The sequence below is a fragment of the Coccinella septempunctata genome, chromosome 8 (assembly GCF_907165205.1).
Source record: "Coccinella septempunctata chromosome 8, icCocSept1.1, whole genome shotgun sequence".
In the NCBI taxonomy this organism is placed as follows: domain Eukaryota; kingdom Metazoa; phylum Arthropoda; class Insecta; order Coleoptera; family Coccinellidae; genus Coccinella; species Coccinella septempunctata.
Window position 1 is genome coordinate 16,877,244 of NC_058196.1, and position 17,986 is coordinate 16,895,229.

Here is a 17,986-nt window from a genome sequence, read left to right on the forward strand (position 1 = left end):
AGGAAACAATGGAAATTGAAAGATATCAAGACCATTCCTATTGTCATTTCATCAACCGTCCTGATACCGAAGAAACTGACAGATAATCTGGAGAAACTTGAATTGGACGAATCCATATATTCATCCATTCATTCTTTGCTGTATCCCGTTACCGGGAATAAATCTACAAAAAGACATAAAAAAAAGAACATACTTATAATTTCTTAGGGCTAATTGCGAATATGTGCCCTCCTGTGACTGAAGAGACCCAACCATGACCTACATATCTTTCCACACACCAACCAGATCTGGCCGCCGCTGAATTCTTCTCGAGTCTCCACACTGAACTCTATGGGAACCCCATAGAGTTCAATGAGTCTCCATTATAACTGTGCACCACAGACCTCCACTGTGACCTGTCCAACGCTAGTTGTTCCCAGTTATGATTAGCATTAACTGATTTTAGGGATTGATGTATAGTGTATCCTTAAAACGCTTATACTGGCCTCCTCTCTCAATTCGCCATACAGAGCTATTTTGGGGAGTCTTGGTCTTGCATCCTCAGAATGTTGCCGCTCCATACGAGTCGGGCCCTCGTTACTTGAGTCTCACTTGTTGTACAACTCGCGCGTTGCAAGACTTCTGCATTCGAAACTTTGTGGAACCATCTGATGTGCATTATCTATCTTAGATGACGTTGTTGCGTTTGTTCAAGCTGTTTCAATATGTCGCTTGTAGGGCGTCCAGCTTTCGCTTCCGTAAAGTAGCGTTGGCACGTTGGCAGGACGACTGCTTTATAAACAGCTGCCTTGGTCTTCAGATTGGGGTAGTGATTTTGAAATACTCTGACCTTTAGCTTCCAGAATGCCCGTGATCCCGAATTGATACAGTTGTGTATTTCCGTGTCTAGGTTAGCCCTAATATTTATAAAGCTTCCCAAGTATTTGAACTGCTCGACCTGTTCTAGAGTTCCTTTCTCCGGGCTGATATGTGTTTGAAGGCTTTCTGGCGGACTTACCAGGATTTTGGTTTTGTCGATGTTGAGTCTAAAGCCTAAAGCTTCGTATATATGTTTATATGTGTCCAGCATTATCTGTAGATCCTCTAGGCTGCTAGCGATAAGTACGCAGTCGTCTGCATGTTGAAGTTCCGTGATAGGCAGCTAAGTAGTTGTAAATTCTTTTTAATGCCGATACATATATGTTTTATATGTATCGTCTAGGACTAGAAAACTTGTTTGCTTACAATTTTAAATTTGCAGCTGCAATTTGCTTCCACCAACCAGAAACGGGATGAAGTTGAGACAAACTTTCATGGAATTTGCCGACGCCGAAGTGTTAATTTTGTATTATTCAAATATTCGAAAAATATTTTTTTGGCTTGTTGAGAAGGGTTTATAGTTATTCCAATAGAAATAAATCTTAAGAAATCAGCTAGAATATCCAAAAAAAAAAAAGGCGAGAAGTACGCGTCATTTTTAAGCCCATAAGAATTGCATGGGGATTTCAATGAGGAGATCCACGCGATTTAAATTTCCCGCATAAAATGCAGTAGTGTCTATGAATCAATGACACTTTTGTTCTGTGATTACACTTCCACCTCCATCCAATTTGACACATTGAACTGATTTGACAGTTCATCTTCTATCTCTTTTTCACCCTTCAATTCGATTGTTTGATTGGAAGAGGAAGGACCGTGGTGGCAGAAATCAGGTGTTCTTTGTGTTCGTTCGCCTTGAGCGGTTTCACAGGTTTGGGAACGGAGTGTGTGGGAAAGACGAGAATTTTTGGTGGTTTTGTTGGTGATTGGTTTGTTGAAATCGGACTGGAATTATGGCTACTGGTTGTTGCGGCACGAAAAAACAGAAATTGAATAATTCATCCAGTGTACCATCCTGCAACGGCACCTCCGTTTCTAATCAAATGGTTGCCTTGCCTGAAATGTGTTTCTTTTGTTTTGATGTGCTTTATTGTCATCTTTATAACCTTGCTCCGCCAAAAACTCCGTCTTTCAGTAACGATGCCTAGTAAGTTTTCAACCTGTGTTGAACCAAAGAGAACCTCTTTGGTTGAACCTCAGAATCGAGTTTTTAAGTGACATTTCAGAGAATTAAATCTGGAGGTCAGTGCTCTTAGTTCAAAATTCACGCATTGTTCACCTTTTATAAATAGATTATGTTTTGGCTTTCAGTTCCATTCCATCTGTATCATTCAAGTTTAAAAAATCCCCTATTATTATTTTCAGTCCTCTGTTTGTGACATGGGCCATTGGGAAAGACAAGAGACTCAGAGGATGTATCGGTACATTTAATGCTATGAATTTGCAGTCTGGGCTTAGAGAATATGCAATCACCAGTGCTTTTAAGGATTCCAGATTCAGTCCAGTGACTAGAGATGAGTTTCCAAAATTGAGTGTGTCTGTTTCTATTCTCAGACATTTTGAAGATGGAGAGGACTATCTTGATTGGGAAGTTGGTGTTCATGGAATTAGAATTGAGTTCATCAATGAGAAAGGAAATAAGAGGACTGCTACATATTTACCTGAGGTTGCCTCTGAGCAAGGTAAGCTTTAGGATTCTAAAATACTTGATTCCTGTTGTGAATATTGGACCAGTTTATTCCAATGAATTATGAAAACTTCACTCTTCTTGGAACGAATTAATGGGTTACTGCTAAATGCTTCACTACAACATTCACATATGTATATGGAAGGGTTCAGTGCAATGAGAAGAACTAAAAGAAATAAGTGAAGATATTTATTTCATTTGCAGTAGTTTTATGGAGAAATTTTTCTTCAGTTTGCTTCCATTGCTGATCACTACATTGTATTTTTTCTGTAACAGCGTTCAGCATTTGGCATTTTTGTCAGGGACAAAGATTTCTTGATTTTGTCCAAAACTAGGATGCATAGAAATAATTAGGTCAGATTTCTTCCATATTATTCTTGGCCTTATTTAAAATTATGGGGAGGAAATTGTAGTATCAACTGTTTGAATGGGGACAAATAAGGTACCTCCACGAGAGACAAATTCTGTCCGGTGTCCCTGGAAACAATGTTGTCTTCACATTGAACGATGATATTGGCTAAACCTTTGAGAACAGCCTTCAACAGCTGTGCTTGTTCTTATTATATCATTCATATTTTTCTGTTATTTTTTTCTTTCGAAACACATTGGAAGTGTGTTTTGGAAGTTGGAGTTTTCCGAGAGATAACTCAATTTTCGGTAAGCCTTTTAGAATTGTAAGAATCAATTGTTAATGATAACATCAAACAAATTGTAGCCCCCTGAAGATGGCCAAGATATTGGCCGAAAGCTAGGAGAAATGGAATAAAGAGTTAATCAAGATCTAGAGATTCATTATCCGATACCATACATATTATATAATTACATCAGAATCAATATTTCCTGCTTCCACATTGGAAGTGTCTTTTACTCACTGAAAAACATAGACAATGAAACAAGTATGAAAGATCATATAGTGCACTGGTTCTTAACCAATGATCTATGGACCACTGCCACCACTGGTGATCCCTAGAACCAAATAAGCACAATGTACCATGTTTCAATCAATGGTAGATATTCAAGCTCTCTGATTGGCTGTGATGAAACCCAGGTGCGTTTCGTTAGTTCTGAATGAAACATGGTGCACTTTTTTGCTCTTTCTGCATGAACAAAATAAATGTATTTGCGATTAACATCCAGTTGCAGGAACGTCAATTATAATTAGATGGCGTGTTAAAATTTTAATCCTCCATTGAACTGAGTATACAGGGTTTTCCATAGGTGAGGCTCCTTTTGACAGAAGGTAGAAGTCATCAAAATAAGTCATTTCACAAACAATTGTCTTTATAAAATTTCCAAGATGGCTGAGGTACAACCGTTAGAAGTTCGACAAAACATATTGCTTGACAATGAATGAAATCTTTCAGTACTTTCGAGTCGGTCTGATTAGTTGCATCAGGTTACTTGAAAAAAATTTTGTATCATGCGATTCTGGTCTACAGAAAACAATACATTTGATTCGACTCAACACGCATCACGTTTCATCGGGTCGCGTCGCGTTTTAATAATGTGTTTCCGCCTTTGGGGTGAAGAAAATTGATACACCTTATTGTGCTTATGTTGCTATTATTGTTACCCTATTTCATTCCATTTTTACGAAGATTGTCGGAGAAATACGCTCATTACGAATTAAGGAACACAAGGTATCCAATTTTAATTTGTGAATTTCATTCAGAAGGTTCAGTGGGGTTAGATCATTAATTTGAAAATATGCAGAAAAGACTTGCTCGAGCCCCGGTAACTTTTACCGTCTTTACCGCCCTCTAGACGGCCCTGTCTAGGCAAACTGAGTTTTGTCAGAATCATTATATTGATAAACTGGTTGGTTAGACCAAGATTAAAGTTCATTGTGGTGTATGTAGCAATAGAAACAGGCCAAAGGATTGTTCGCTCCGTATGCAAGACAACATATCCAAAAAAAATGACAAGCTCTGTAACTCAAAATGCCTTGTGAGTTTGTCTTGTAATAACAAGTAGATAATCTTACCTCATCATTGTTTTCATTTTATGGTTGTTATTTGTTAAGATGTTTATGATATTTCTTCATTTAATTGTTTTAATAACTTTCATTTTGTTGCCATAGCATTACTGTTATTTATTCAAATACATGAATAAACTGAGTTTCGAGGTTAGTAGTTTAATCTGGAATTTATGTTTGTTGGGGCCACCATTAACAAAATTAATTGCGTATCTTGCAACTGGGCTTAAAACTATTAGTGTCATTCTTTCTTATCCTCACCCAAAATTATACAGAGAACTATGAAATATGATGTCATTTCGATCATGATATTACCGAGTATCTGAAGCGTTCCAGATATATATTGGAGTGGGAGTGCCGAAGAAAACTCAACGAAATAAGCAAAAACAACAAGGTATAAATGAATCTTCCCGGTCACTCGGCTATCAGAGGAACGAAGAAGGGGACTTGACAGAAAGGGATCACGAACGCTTACTGGTCCAGAACCTTTCTGAGGTATAGGAAAATGGACCTATACGTGCAAGGGGAAAACCGAAAGGGAAACACTCTGGCGGAATCTTCTAATCCAATCCAAACAACATTTGGATCTCAGAAAGAATATGTTACGCCTCCTTACTGGTTTTCTCAAAGGACATTATCGACTTAGAAGGCATTTGATGAGAATGAGTTTATCAGAAACTGACGAGAGCAGATTCTGTTCAACTAATCACAGAGTGCCTCGCCATTATAAACCAACGCAAAAAATGGCTTGGACAAGAAAATATTAAAAGAAACGAGGACCTAGCCTCCTTGAAGGATTCCAGATACTGGTGTCCGTTGGAGTTCTGCAGCTGGAGATCGAGCTGTAGATAGCGCAGCCATGACAGCAGCTCTGATGCGAGGCACAATAGGCCTCAAGGTCGCAGTGAACTGTAACTCCCTTTTAAACTACAACTATATTCAAAATAAGACAAAAGAGTTTCATTGTTAAAGTTGTCCTTGGGACCACATAAAAAAGTATTATAAAGCCCGTTTGCAACAGCCGAGAATTCTCTAGAAAATTTACTCGAGATTTCATGCGCCGTGAATTCTTTACCGTTACGTAAGCACTCTCGGTGGAATTCCCTGTTCAGTTGCATACAACATAATCTCTGCCGTTTTCTTACCAAAATTTGGTAGAGAATTCTCGGCTGTTACAAAGGGGCTTTAGACAATATAACACAACTGTAAATCTCTCTCATAGTTTTTAAAACAATAATTGTACATGTCTTAATAATTGTATAATTCGTACCTTTAGCATAGAACAACGTGGAGTTCAAATAACGGCCTGGTTATTCGTACAGATAAGAGATAAAACCGCCATATTTATTACTGGGTCAAACATTTAGAAGAACCATTTTAAACTGCATTTTGTGTCCTGAATTGGTTTCTATCGCTCATCGCATCCGAAGGTTTTAAAAGGAGATAATCATCTGGTACAGATTAATTTTTCTGACAGATAAACTCACTCGACTACTGTACTTGATTTGATTCGCTTAAGATGAAATAGTAGTCAAAACTTGACCAACCATTGTGTCTCAACTATATCATGCTCATAACTAAATTTATGAAACTCGGTTTTCATTATTACATATCGATAACAGCGTAGATAACCTCTGAACACTGTCTCCGAACTATTAGGAACATACCTGGGTGGGTTTGCTGCTTTGCGTTGAAACACAGTGAAAGCAGGTCACCCGCTTTCCGGCGCCAATTTCTAACATAGAAGTGAGTCTGCGCCGACAAGCTTCAACCGGTTTGGGAGTGTTACCCATACAATAATATAAGATGTTTTTGAAAATTGCCAGCGCCTACCACTGGAAAGCAGGTCACTCACTTTCTTTATGTGTACATAAAAAACAGCTAGCATTCGAGAATAAAACATCGTTATAGTGACAATCAATAGAGATATGGAAGCATCTGTAACCTCATGCGGTAATAACGTCAAGCGCTATTAACGTTACGACGCATGCGTATTTCCATTTTCAGAATAACGGGCGGTATTAACGTTACCGCATCCCGTAATTTACGGGTGGATAACGTAGTACGTTATCGTAATTAACGTTGTTTTCTTGCCTTGCGCAGTTCTATTTTGCCATTTGTTTTGACAGAAATAGGTTATGTTTTGAAACAGGGGCCTCTTAATTGAAATTTAATCGAATTTTTTTAAGAGAATAGTTGCAGAAGAGACGAAATGAGTTCCTCAAGAATAATCTAATAACCAAAGCTAAAAGTGTATATCTTCAATTAATGGCTCACATGAAAGGAAGAGTCGAATGAAAATAGAAATTTCCATATAGTGTTTAATTCTGAGAACCTATTTCAATCCCATATTGATGACATTGAACTCTAAAAGAATGAGAGTTCAATGATTGATGATTATGAGCTATGTAACTTGTTTTCAATAGGAAAGGGTTCAATTCGAGCTTTTTTTTATTAAGACTTATAAAAGTAGAAACACTAGATTGGACATTGGCTTATGGCTTGATGGCAGTAAACAAATAATACTACGTTATCTCTACATATCCTCCAGATGATATTCCAATTATTTCTTGGTAACTATAGTGGCCACTTATAGGTCTATGTTCATAAATTTTAAAATTATTAAAGCATCACTGTGAAGAGGTATGGTTCAATACAGTTTAATCCAACTCCACAAACAAAAAATCCTGTAGATATGCATCCATATAAACGCACATAATCCACAAAAACAGCATAAAATCAACCCAAAGAGCATTAGAAACCTATATCGACAACAAACTTTGACATTTACCGATCATCTGTTGCTTACGCTAATAACGTAAATTCGTATCTTCCATACGACTAAAATCTGAGCCAGATAGCGCAAGACGTTATTCCATTACCGCATAACGTTATTAGCGTACGTCGGCGTTATACGCTTCTTCCATATCTCTCTATTGCCTTGTTATGACTCCTTATTCTTTTTTTCATATTATTTCACAGCAATTCACCTTAATTTGCATACCTTGCAGGCTGGGATCAACTCCAAACAATCGATTCCCTTCTCCGAAAGGGAGGCTACAAAGCTGCCATTTCGAACGAGGTTCGTCGCACAATAAAACTGACCCGTTATCAAAGTGAAAAAATAACAGTGACTTATCAGGACTACATGAATCATTGGAACAGTCAAAGATGCTAGCAAATAGTGTGGGGGCGTCCCCAACAGGCCACGCCCTCACAGCCGTTCTACTCTCACTCAGTGCCCTCCTCCGCGTTCCTGATGGTCCAGCAGCCTTTGCCGCTTCCAGCCTACGAGCCGACTACCAGCGTCGCCATGTTTCAACCCGTGTTGCCGGCCAGTAACACGTGGTGGGACCATTATCCGGGACCTTCGTACCAACGGGAATTTCCAATACTGTCGCCACCTAGCAGTTACAGCGGATATCAAGCGTCTCCTTTTCGTAAAAGGAAGTGACCGTTAGTGTTACTTGCAGCGATGCTGATTTGTTGCACAATGTGCAGCCAGACAGGGCAGTTTTTCATGTCTATTATATAGGTTTTATGAATAATTCATTTTCTTAAGGAGAAACTTGGCACTTACTGCCCCATTCGCTCAGGTTTTCTTTTTTTCAGGTTTTTGACGATTTTTTCATGATTATTGAGAAAATATCCTTAAAAAGCTTAAAGGGTGGGGGAAGGTGTCGGAAAGGATTTCATTCAATTTCATCAGAGGCAAATTGTCATTAAAAATTCATTCTGATGTGAAGTTGAATAAAAATAATGGCCATAACGATGCATCATTATCAGTTGATTTCAATTCTTAAGGAATTGAGTCTAATAGGTTATTTACCTTATCTACCACAAGCTAACCCTTCCCCATCTTTGATGCAGACACCGACAGGTTCGGGGATATTTTATTGTGTCCTCATATCGGTAACATTACCTAAACTTTCTTTGGCAGCCGTACCAGATGTCCTCATGCATTTTACACATTGTCTAACATTTCATTTTATACAAGGTGTAGATATGGATATAATTCAGCAAAGGTCGTTCGTTCATTTTGAATCATAGATAGGTCGATCTAATATCAAAGGATTTTTTTTTGCTACCGTTTGGGGCACTTCTCAACTTGCATTTTGTTATTTCCATCTCAATATAATAATTTTCATGACACCTTCCCTTGCTTTTTGTTGATGAACACCGAATTTCAATTTTGTAGACTAAGAGTATTTCATAGGGCTAAGTGATGTTGGTAGGGCGCGTGATACGTCAACGATTATTGAATTTATCACATTCAAAATCGAATTGATACTTCATTACATATATGTATATCTATTCATATTAATTTTGTTATACGAAGTTTGCCAGTAGTTTTCATTTTTATATTTGATTTGATTTTTATATTGTTAAGTGATAAGAAAATCTCAATGTTTATAACAAGATCATGTGTGGAAAAAACGAATGGTAAAGAAGTTTATTTAAATTGGGTGGCCTGATTTCGGGACCCGTCGTCGATTATAATTTCTGTTTTATTCTTGTTTTTATCTTCGTTGATGAAAAATGATAGATGAATGACGATGAAAATGTTATTACACTTAATACCATTTGACGGCCCGAGATGTAATATCCTGTGCCGTCCCGCTTCTTATTCGAAGAATGTTCGACTAACCCGTCGAACCAATATCAGCCCTCATGTTATTCTCAAAAATTGATAGGTGAAGTTATGAGCTCGGAGTGAGTATACTACGAAAGCGCTGAGCGAACATACTCAAAAATATTATAAATGCCAGTTTGAACTGGCAATCATACATAATTGCCAGTTATTTTTGACCATTATATATAATTGCCAGTTCATGTTGCAATTATACCTTATCGTTAGAATTGGCTTAAATGAACAATAATTGGTTCATGTTGCAATTATACCTTATTGTTGGAATTGGCTCAAATGAACAATAATGACAAGTTTATGTTCGCAATTTTGTATAATTGTCAGTTCAAACCGGCAATTACTTATGTATTATTTCCAGTTAGAACTGGCATTTAGATATTACTCTGTACAAATGTCAGTTTGAACTGAAATGAACTTGCTTCACGAGTTGCTCGGGATCAATATATTCGGTGTTTCTATGAACCGTTCAAGTACCGATTAGCTTTCTTTTCACATCCCACAATGAAGGTCTCAGAATCCAATTCTAATTAACTCGGGAAATAATTATGCAGATCATTATTTTTAAGCTAACATCAATACACAGGGTCTATACTGTTATCGAGAGCAGCATTTTCAGTCTGCAGTGATAACCGCAACTAACATGCCCGTTGTACAAGATAGATCTCACCATAATTTTTCCGTTTCATTCTCTCAAAATAATTGTTGTACGGTTTAATTAAAAACCAAATGTTGAAGAGAAAAACTGCATCAAGTCTATTTGCCCTGCAGTCGGATAACTAACCGGATATGAATATTGAGATTTTCATGTGTTTCTTTATTACCACTTTTATACTACTTCTTGGAATGATTGATTAAATGCGTCCTAGTAATCAGGTTAGAATCGCCAATAAGCTCAAATTTCGGTGTGGTAATATTTCAGCCGAAATAGCTTATCTATTTATTAAATATAGTAATTATTATATTATCAGTGAAACACTCTTTATCCTTTTTAACATATCCCTGAATTATTATCATTCCGAAACCAGATATATAATAGGATTAACGGTTGGTAACATCCCTTGTCACTGATCGTGTTTTCGCATTTCATAGAAGAAAATGAGTTATTCATATGTGCATAGGATATTTTTTGTAACACCAGAAAGTCTTCATCCATTTAGATATTAAAGAAAAATAAGATTTTTTCACTATTGTGCCTAGACACCGGACACAAATAGAAAATTGTTGAATTAGTATTGTTCGTGGCCGTTTTAGTTAAGGAACAGAAGAGGTGTTTTTGTTATCCCAGAATTACAGGGATCGTAAGCTACGGTTATTATTTGGATTTAATGGTACATATGGATTTATTGTTGATTAGAATTTACAACTCAAAACGACTATCTTATTGTATGATAATTTTTTATCCACCAGAAGAATAGAAAGTGGTTGATGCAGCATTTGTTTTCTTTTTACCACTTGAGTTTGACGATAACTATACTACTGAGCAGGCGATTAAGAGGCTATTTCGCCAAGGATATAAACCGAGATTGGATGTACTGGCCGATTTATGACAATGCATGATGCATCTTGATTTCACTTAAAATGGAGTGTCTCTGTTGTGTAGTTTCTTTACCCCCCTTTCTTCACTTTATGGACAAAGCAGATTTCAATGTTTGAAACAGTTTGTTTGAATTTTAATCTGAGTTTGAGTAAAGCGAAGTTATCAGAAGAGTACCGAGTTGCTGATCCGTAAATTACCCTTCCAGAGGTTGGTACGTGAGATCGCTCAGGATTTCAAAACTGATCTCAGATTTCAAAGTTCCGCCGTAATGGCACTTCATGAAGCTAGCGAAGCTTATTTGGTTGGACTTTTCGAGGATACCAACTTGTGTGCGATCCACGCCAAAAGAGTAACTATCATATATATATATATATCACCGTATGGTGGAACTGGCCCTAAAAAGTACTAGCTAAAATAAAAAAACGCAAATTTTTATGGGGTTAACGGATTCAACCTCAATACATCTTACTCCTTTCGAATTATCCAATTATATAAATTTAACTTCTACACTTCAGTTAAACTTCAGTTAACTGAAGTAAGTAAAAAGTTAGAGTAAGAAATGATGGTGTGAATTCACACCATCAATTCCTACTTACAAACAAGCGAAAACAAAAAATATAAGTTTTCCCAACTGGCACTGGGAGTAATAAAAATTATGTGGAAAAAAAATTGTTTTAATTTACATTTACTGAGGTTTTCGATTAACTTCCTAGAATAATTTCAATAAGGGGTGATAATACAATAATCTAGGATTAATATGAGCTAAAAACGCTATCTTTAATCACGAACTGGCCCTGTGATTGAAAAAAATAGTTCGAAAATCGGCAATTTCAAGTATTTTCATGAAATTCGAATTATTTTGTAAACTACATTTTCGCTCGACTAATGTTGGTGCCATTGGATAGTATTTGATAGAGGGCCTGTTCCGATATTGCTGGTTTTACTGGCCAGCAATCGAATAACAATAGAACTCGAACGACTGGGCCAATAGGCATCGTCTCTGAAATACTGACAGTACTGTTCAGGAATATCGGAACAGACGCCTACTCTATCGTGGTGTGACGTTTGATTAACTACATTTGGGACATCCTGTATAAAATTTTTTAAGATCAACTCAAAAGCCACGAATAAAGAGAAAATTGTACTTGATATCTATCAATTGCGGAGCCATATTTTATTCTAAGATTAGGCATGTGCAAAACATTTATTAGATTTGGATGTCTTTCTTGTTACAAGGGTGGAGGTTGTGCACACTAAAAGGCGAATATCAATTAATACACAGGTTACTTGAGTGTGGAATTATTTTATTTTGAGTCTGTTTTGTTCCTGGTGCCGAAAAGGTATCGACCTGAAAAAATTGTGCTTTAACCCGTATGAGGCGGTGTTTTGGTCAGAAGTGTTTTAGCAAATGATTCATTTTGTTACTCCAAATAAGAATATATCCTTACGCGGAATAGAAAATATCACCTCAATATCAATATATTAACTAAAAATAATTTAAACATTTTAAGACACTGACGATTTGCGTGAAATGCGAATACTTTTTAATTTGAACTATTTTATGTAGCCAAGAGATGGCGTAGCCGAAGTGATAGAGTATTTGGCAACCTGGTCAGGCGAAATCAGTAGTAAGGAGAGAAGTTGATAGACAGCACTGGCAGCGGTACTGTTATCGTTATACAAAAAACTATTTTCAAAGAGTAACAGTTCTAACTCTTCGGAGATATTCACAAATGTCAAGTTAATAATGAAAGCACCTGTTTGTTTGGAAGTGTTTAGTAAACGTTTTGACGTTATTGAAAAAGAGGGCGATTACCAAAGCAAGTTCTCATTGCTGAACATTCCATAACCAAGGAATAATTCATTTTTATGGCATTCAAAAAACATACAATTGATAAATTATGAGAGGTTTAAAATGAGAGTACTAATGAGTGAAATCACTAATCGTTAGTTTCGAGAAGAGAAGAATGCTTAAGAACTAATCTGCATATCGTGCAAGATGAATGAATATGATGATATATCAATAAGAGTACAAAGTATAATGAGCAGATCATACCAATTTAGAGAGTACACGATTAGCAGAACAGACCTTCCAGGGTGGAACCAGAACAGAATCTGTCAAAACGTATCATGGCTTACTACTGACCATATTCAAGAGTTCACATGCATCGTGTTCTGAAGGAAAACTACAAATTCCAGGGTGTGAAATTAATAATTTCGAGAAGACTGAGAGTAGGTAGGTACATCACTTTTTGAGAGAACAACTTAGCACCAGAATTGAATGAAAATTACTTTGATGAACTGTTAGAGGAGTTTTTCAATAATCTAGGTTAACATAATGAGAAGTTATTCCAACAAAGTGATCATAGAGAATGGTACTTGCTTCAGAGGAAACGTTAAGATCTAACATCTTGTTGAGAGGGGGTCGCGTCGGTCGAGCAACGTTGAGCGAGGCACCATAGAGAACTTCTGTAGCGTAGACAAGAGCAAGGTCAGAGGGGGCTCAATTTTCAACATACGTGAACGTTTTCAGCAAAACTTATGATTCATTCATCATTCATTTCCAGCATTTGAAGAACTAATCACATGAGTAAGTACTCTTTACCTGTCATTTCGTTATCGATGTAAAGAAGCGAAATTTCAAGATCAGATAATACTTGATAAGATCTTCATCATAGCCCAGGTAGAAGGATGTTGTTTCGAAGACGTCTTCATTAGGTCTTTATTGGTCTTCGACGTCACTCGGACGTACAATAACGTCTGAGACGTCAATTCAAGTAGACGTCTGAATGACTTTATTCTTAGACGACTCTGAGACTTAAGACTTATAATTTTTTCGAGGTACAATATATATCGGACAGTTTGAATATAGATATGTAGATATGAAACGGAGGATAAGGTCCGTTAAATTATAGATCGCTATATTCATATCCTTTAGATTCAAGGAAAATGAAAATATTTGCAGTCAAAAACCGGAAAAAAAATATGACTAGCTATCCGGTTCCATTTATTCTATGTAAATGCATGCAATGCATTTTCGTTAGTACACAGTCTAGAAAATAACTTTTTTGACACACCTTTTCGTGCTACCAATAATATACCGATATCTTAAACGGCCTGACGGTCGCGTTGGCAGCGAACTCGGCTAGGATGCCGGAGTTTAACGGGTTCGAATCCCGCCGACTTTGATATTTGTGCCATTTGTGGGTGTCTTGTACCTAGGATTCAAATAATGCTGGGTGATGTGCACGATCACAAGGCCAGGGAGGGATGGGAAGAGAAAAAAAATGTAACAATCGATATTGGTTCACCTTATGTTGTTTCTTGTTTCATTTTTATCGATGAAATTCTAAAATTTTCAGAAAAATGCTAACGTCCTCAGTACGTAAGAAAGACGTACGCAAGACATAAAAAGTACCGAATAATCGTCTTCCAAATGCGTCTTCAATACGTTACCGAAAGACGTCTTCAGGCTGTGTTTTTCACATTTTTCTTTTGAAGCCGGTAAAAAGAGGTGTTTAGTTTTCGTTGGAAGATACTGCAGAAGATGTGCCATGTCAAGAATGAAGTTGAAAAACTAAACATCTTAGAAACGAATGACATTTCTGAAACGTTTAATAAGATGCCTTTCGAAAAATCTGTTAATGAAAACTGCCTCAAAAATTTTAGGGTGTCCCATTTATAGAAATTATTTACTCTCATTTATATCTATACTGGAATGGTAAGTAATTTCTATGATTCTTTGTGAATATCGCATAAAACATGAATATTCCTGCTGCAAAAATGGTTTGGAATTTTAATATCTCGAACATAAACCAAGATATAGCGAAATATTTGAAACATTCATTTTTCTTGAGATCAAATCAAGATATCTATGATTTGCTTTCTGATATCTAAATATTTCGAAAAAAGAGATTGGCGGTCACTAAAGATTTGCAGTCCCGTACTCTTCAATTTGGCAATAGATGTGTTCGGGTTCTTTAGCCATTTTCGGTGTATTCTGACCTATTGTGGTACCACAATAGAATTTTGGTCAGGTAGGTGTATTGTATATGATATCAACTTCATGATTCATTCCAAACGGAAATTTATCGATTTATTTCACTTGCATGTATTAACTTCATGATGGGTTCAAGTGTAACAGGAAGCTTAATTGTAATCTGTAATTTGATATAGAAGACGCGAAGGACATCAACATTCAGGTGATTACTCAGATCTTCCAGAGCTTCCATTTCATAAGTACTACTTTCTATATTCAGGTGAAGTACTCTCAAAAGCTCTTTTTGAAAAGGTTTGCTTCCTTTCATCTAGTAGGTAAGAGTAGGCTAATGACCATAGCAGTCGATGCCTATAAAAAAAAAAAAAGGTAAGAGATGTTGTAATGAGGATGTATTTGTCTGGCAAAAATGCACCCTCATTTTAAGCCCGTTTGCAACAGCCGAGAATTCTATAGTAAATTTACTCGAGAATTCATGCGCCGTGAATTCTTTACCGTTACATACGCACTTTCGGTAGAATTCTCTGTTCAGTTGCATAAAAAATAATCTCTGCCGTTTTCTTACCAAAATTTATTACAAACGGGCTTTAGAATAATCTTTAATTAATTTTAAGTAATTTTATTTCGAATTAATTTTGAGAGGAATATTTTCAGTTTCCAATTCAGGATTTCGACATCGTTCGGAATTTTAAACATTCCGCACCGACATTAAACGATGTCGAGCCGTATAAAACATCCTGAATTGGAAGATACTGTTATGGTTTAAGTTTTCTAAAAATAATTTCGTTTAGTTTGCTGTGTTAGGAAATTTTTGGTAGGCATGGAGACATAAAAAAAAGATATGGATTGTCAGTCAGAATATTTTTGAGAAAAGTCACATTTTTCAGTTGAGATTGAATTTCATTTTCAAGTTGCGATTCCGTTGATTTGAATTACAAATTAATTTATAATAAAAAAATAAAAGGTAAAATGGCGCCCAACGTGGGGCAAGTTGAGTAATGGAAATACTGAATCCAGACACAAGAGTTCAGCTGGAGCACAAGAAAATAATAATTCAAACATATTGGATGTTTTAATGAAGATGAAAGAAGATTTTAAAGAGTTTGCGGAAAGAATTGAAAATAAAATGGAAGAAAATTCGAGAGCAATGAAAGTAACAGCAGAAAGATTGGAAGATATAGAAAAAAGATTTGAAAATAGAATGGAAGAAGGTTTCATGAAAATTAATGAAATTTTCAATGAAAGAGTCAATAAAACAGAAGAGAAAATAGGTAGGAAAATGGGTATGATGATGAGACAATGTCAGGAAGATTTGGAAACAACAGAAAATAACATTCGAAAGGAGGTGAGAGAGAAATTAGATATGGATATAAATAAAATTAAAGAGAATATAGACAAACAAAATGAAACATCAGAAGGAGTCATGAACAAAGAAAATTCTTCGTCAGAAATAATCAAGTTAGGGGATAAAAAATGGAATTTCAATGGAAAAGTAAAAGCAAAATTCACTGTCCTGTTGTGGAATTACACAAGGAACAGAAAATGGGTGAATATCATCCAAAGAGTGAGAGAAAAAATGGAATGGATTGGAGAAAATTATTCAAGGAGGAAAAAGAGAAAAAAATGGAGAAATCATAAAAAGTTAAAAAAAAAAAGATTTAGGTTAATAATTAATGAATTTTTTTTTGTGTAAAATTCAGTTTGTTAAATTTAAAATGTTTATTCCCAAAATTTTCAATTTGGGGAATAAATATTTTAATTTTGGGGATTTTGTTATGGTTCAAGTTTTCTACAAATAATTTCGTTTAGTTTGCTGTGTTAGGAAATTTTGGGTAGGCATGGAGACATAAAAAAAAAGATATGGGATTGTCAGTCAGAATAAATTTGAGAAAAGTCACTCATTATAGTTTGGAATTAAATAATTTTCCTAAGTTGCGATTTCGTTCATTCAAATAACAATTTCATGTATAAAATAAAATAAAAGTGTATTAAACGGATCGTAACAATACCTAACCGAGTTTTTGTTCGCCAACACAGATCAGACTAAATTAAGACGTCTTCATCGACGCAAATTTTACCGATTTTCGACACATCTAGATTACGCACCCCCCGTGTGGGTATAAAATTAGATTTCCCCCCGCAGGTCCCTTACTTCCAATTAATTGCCTTGCGAAATTCTGAACTTGCGCCGTGATCAACCGAGAATTTTCTTTGTCAATTTCATTTTAGGGGCTTATTGAGAGTTTCTTATTTTTTTCGTTTTACTTTGGGGAATTTTAGAACAAGCTTTAGTTTATTTTTTGTTGCCGTTCCGGTGAGAGTGAACCACCCATTAGAACCCAGAGGTAAGACGACACTCCTTTTTTTTAATATTGTTGGAACTTTCAGCCTCCATTTCTACCCTTCCTATGCCACAGTTCGAGTTCCACCCCCTACTGTTAGTAAGACACCCTGCTGGTGTGGATACCCGGGAGGTACAGAACGCACTTTGGTGTGGCTACCCTTCCTTAATTTTTCCCGTTCTTTCCAGTGTTCACCCCTACTGTTAATACGATACTCTGCTGGTGTGGATACCCGGGGAGCGCAGAACGCACCTAGGGGGTGGGCCGTCGTAGGTCTGTGCCGTCTTATTTCACCCCCTAACCTTGCTGAGTTCCGACACTCGTCCGTTAAGTGTGGGTCTTAGGTTCTGGCTGGCGAACGCATCCGTAAACCCCGTATCAAGTTTGAGATCGGATTCCCTGTTTCATTCCGTGCGTTTTGCTCTGTAAATTCACTAATATTGTCATTTGTATATGATTCCGAGAAAAACACCTTTTCTCCGGCTCGTAGCTACCAGGGTAGATTTGCTATTTTCCCTTAAAGAATAGCTGGCGCTCGAGTACCGCGAGAAAAAAGGCGTTACAATGTCCAAGTCTGAAGCTGTGCTGAGTTACCACCCTATTATTTTCCTGGGTTTGTTTAACTTATAAATGTTTCGCTTTATGTAGTTAGTTTCATCTCAAATTCTGACTTATATATTTCTTTATTATTTCTGGACCAACATGATGTTCTATTCTTTCTAGAATATATTATTGAAGTAATGATGACTATGAGGGCTTTCAAGCAATTGATAAAAGAGGAACGAACATTTATTCACAAACTTAAAAATTAAATAACAAATTATGGGTACAATCTGATTCTTATCACAATACATAATAAAAACGGTATATACATTTCGACTAGAATAATTTCAGAAATCTGTGTCTCTCATTGCAATCTTCACGGAGAAATAGTAGTATATC

The 17,986-nt window shown here is 36.4% G+C and overlaps 1 protein-coding gene across 1 annotated transcript; it reads left to right on the forward strand.

Moving 5' to 3' along the window:
• The first annotated feature begins 1,634 nt into the window (after positions 1 to 1,634).
• On the forward strand, positions 1,635 to 9,031 carry LOC123318777 (AMME syndrome candidate gene 1 protein homolog). Its single transcript, XM_044905516.1, has 3 exons — positions 1,635 to 2,005; positions 2,224 to 2,540; positions 7,532 to 9,031. The coding sequence occupies exons 1-3, from the start codon at positions 1,812 to 1,814 to the stop codon at positions 7,696 to 7,698; spliced, it is 678 nt and encodes a 225-aa protein (XP_044761451.1). The 5' UTR covers positions 1,635 to 1,811; the 3' UTR covers positions 7,699 to 9,031.
• The last annotated feature ends 8,955 nt before the right edge of the window (positions 9,032 to 17,986 follow it).

What these genes read in the sequence shown, in the direction of transcription:
- LOC123318777 (XM_044905516.1), top strand. Translation starts at nt 1,812, where the DNA reads ATGGCTACTGGTTGTTGCGGCACGAAAAAACAGAAATTGAATAATTCA. An exon ending in TCTTTCAGTAACGATGCCTA is followed by an intron (nt 2,006 to 2,223) that starts GTAAGTTTTCAA and finishes TATTATTTTCAG; the next exon opens with TCCTCTGTTTGTGACATGGG. An exon ending in TGAGGTTGCCTCTGAGCAAG is followed by an intron (nt 2,541 to 7,531) that starts GTAAGCTTTAGG and finishes CATACCTTGCAG; the next exon opens with GCTGGGATCAACTCCAAACA.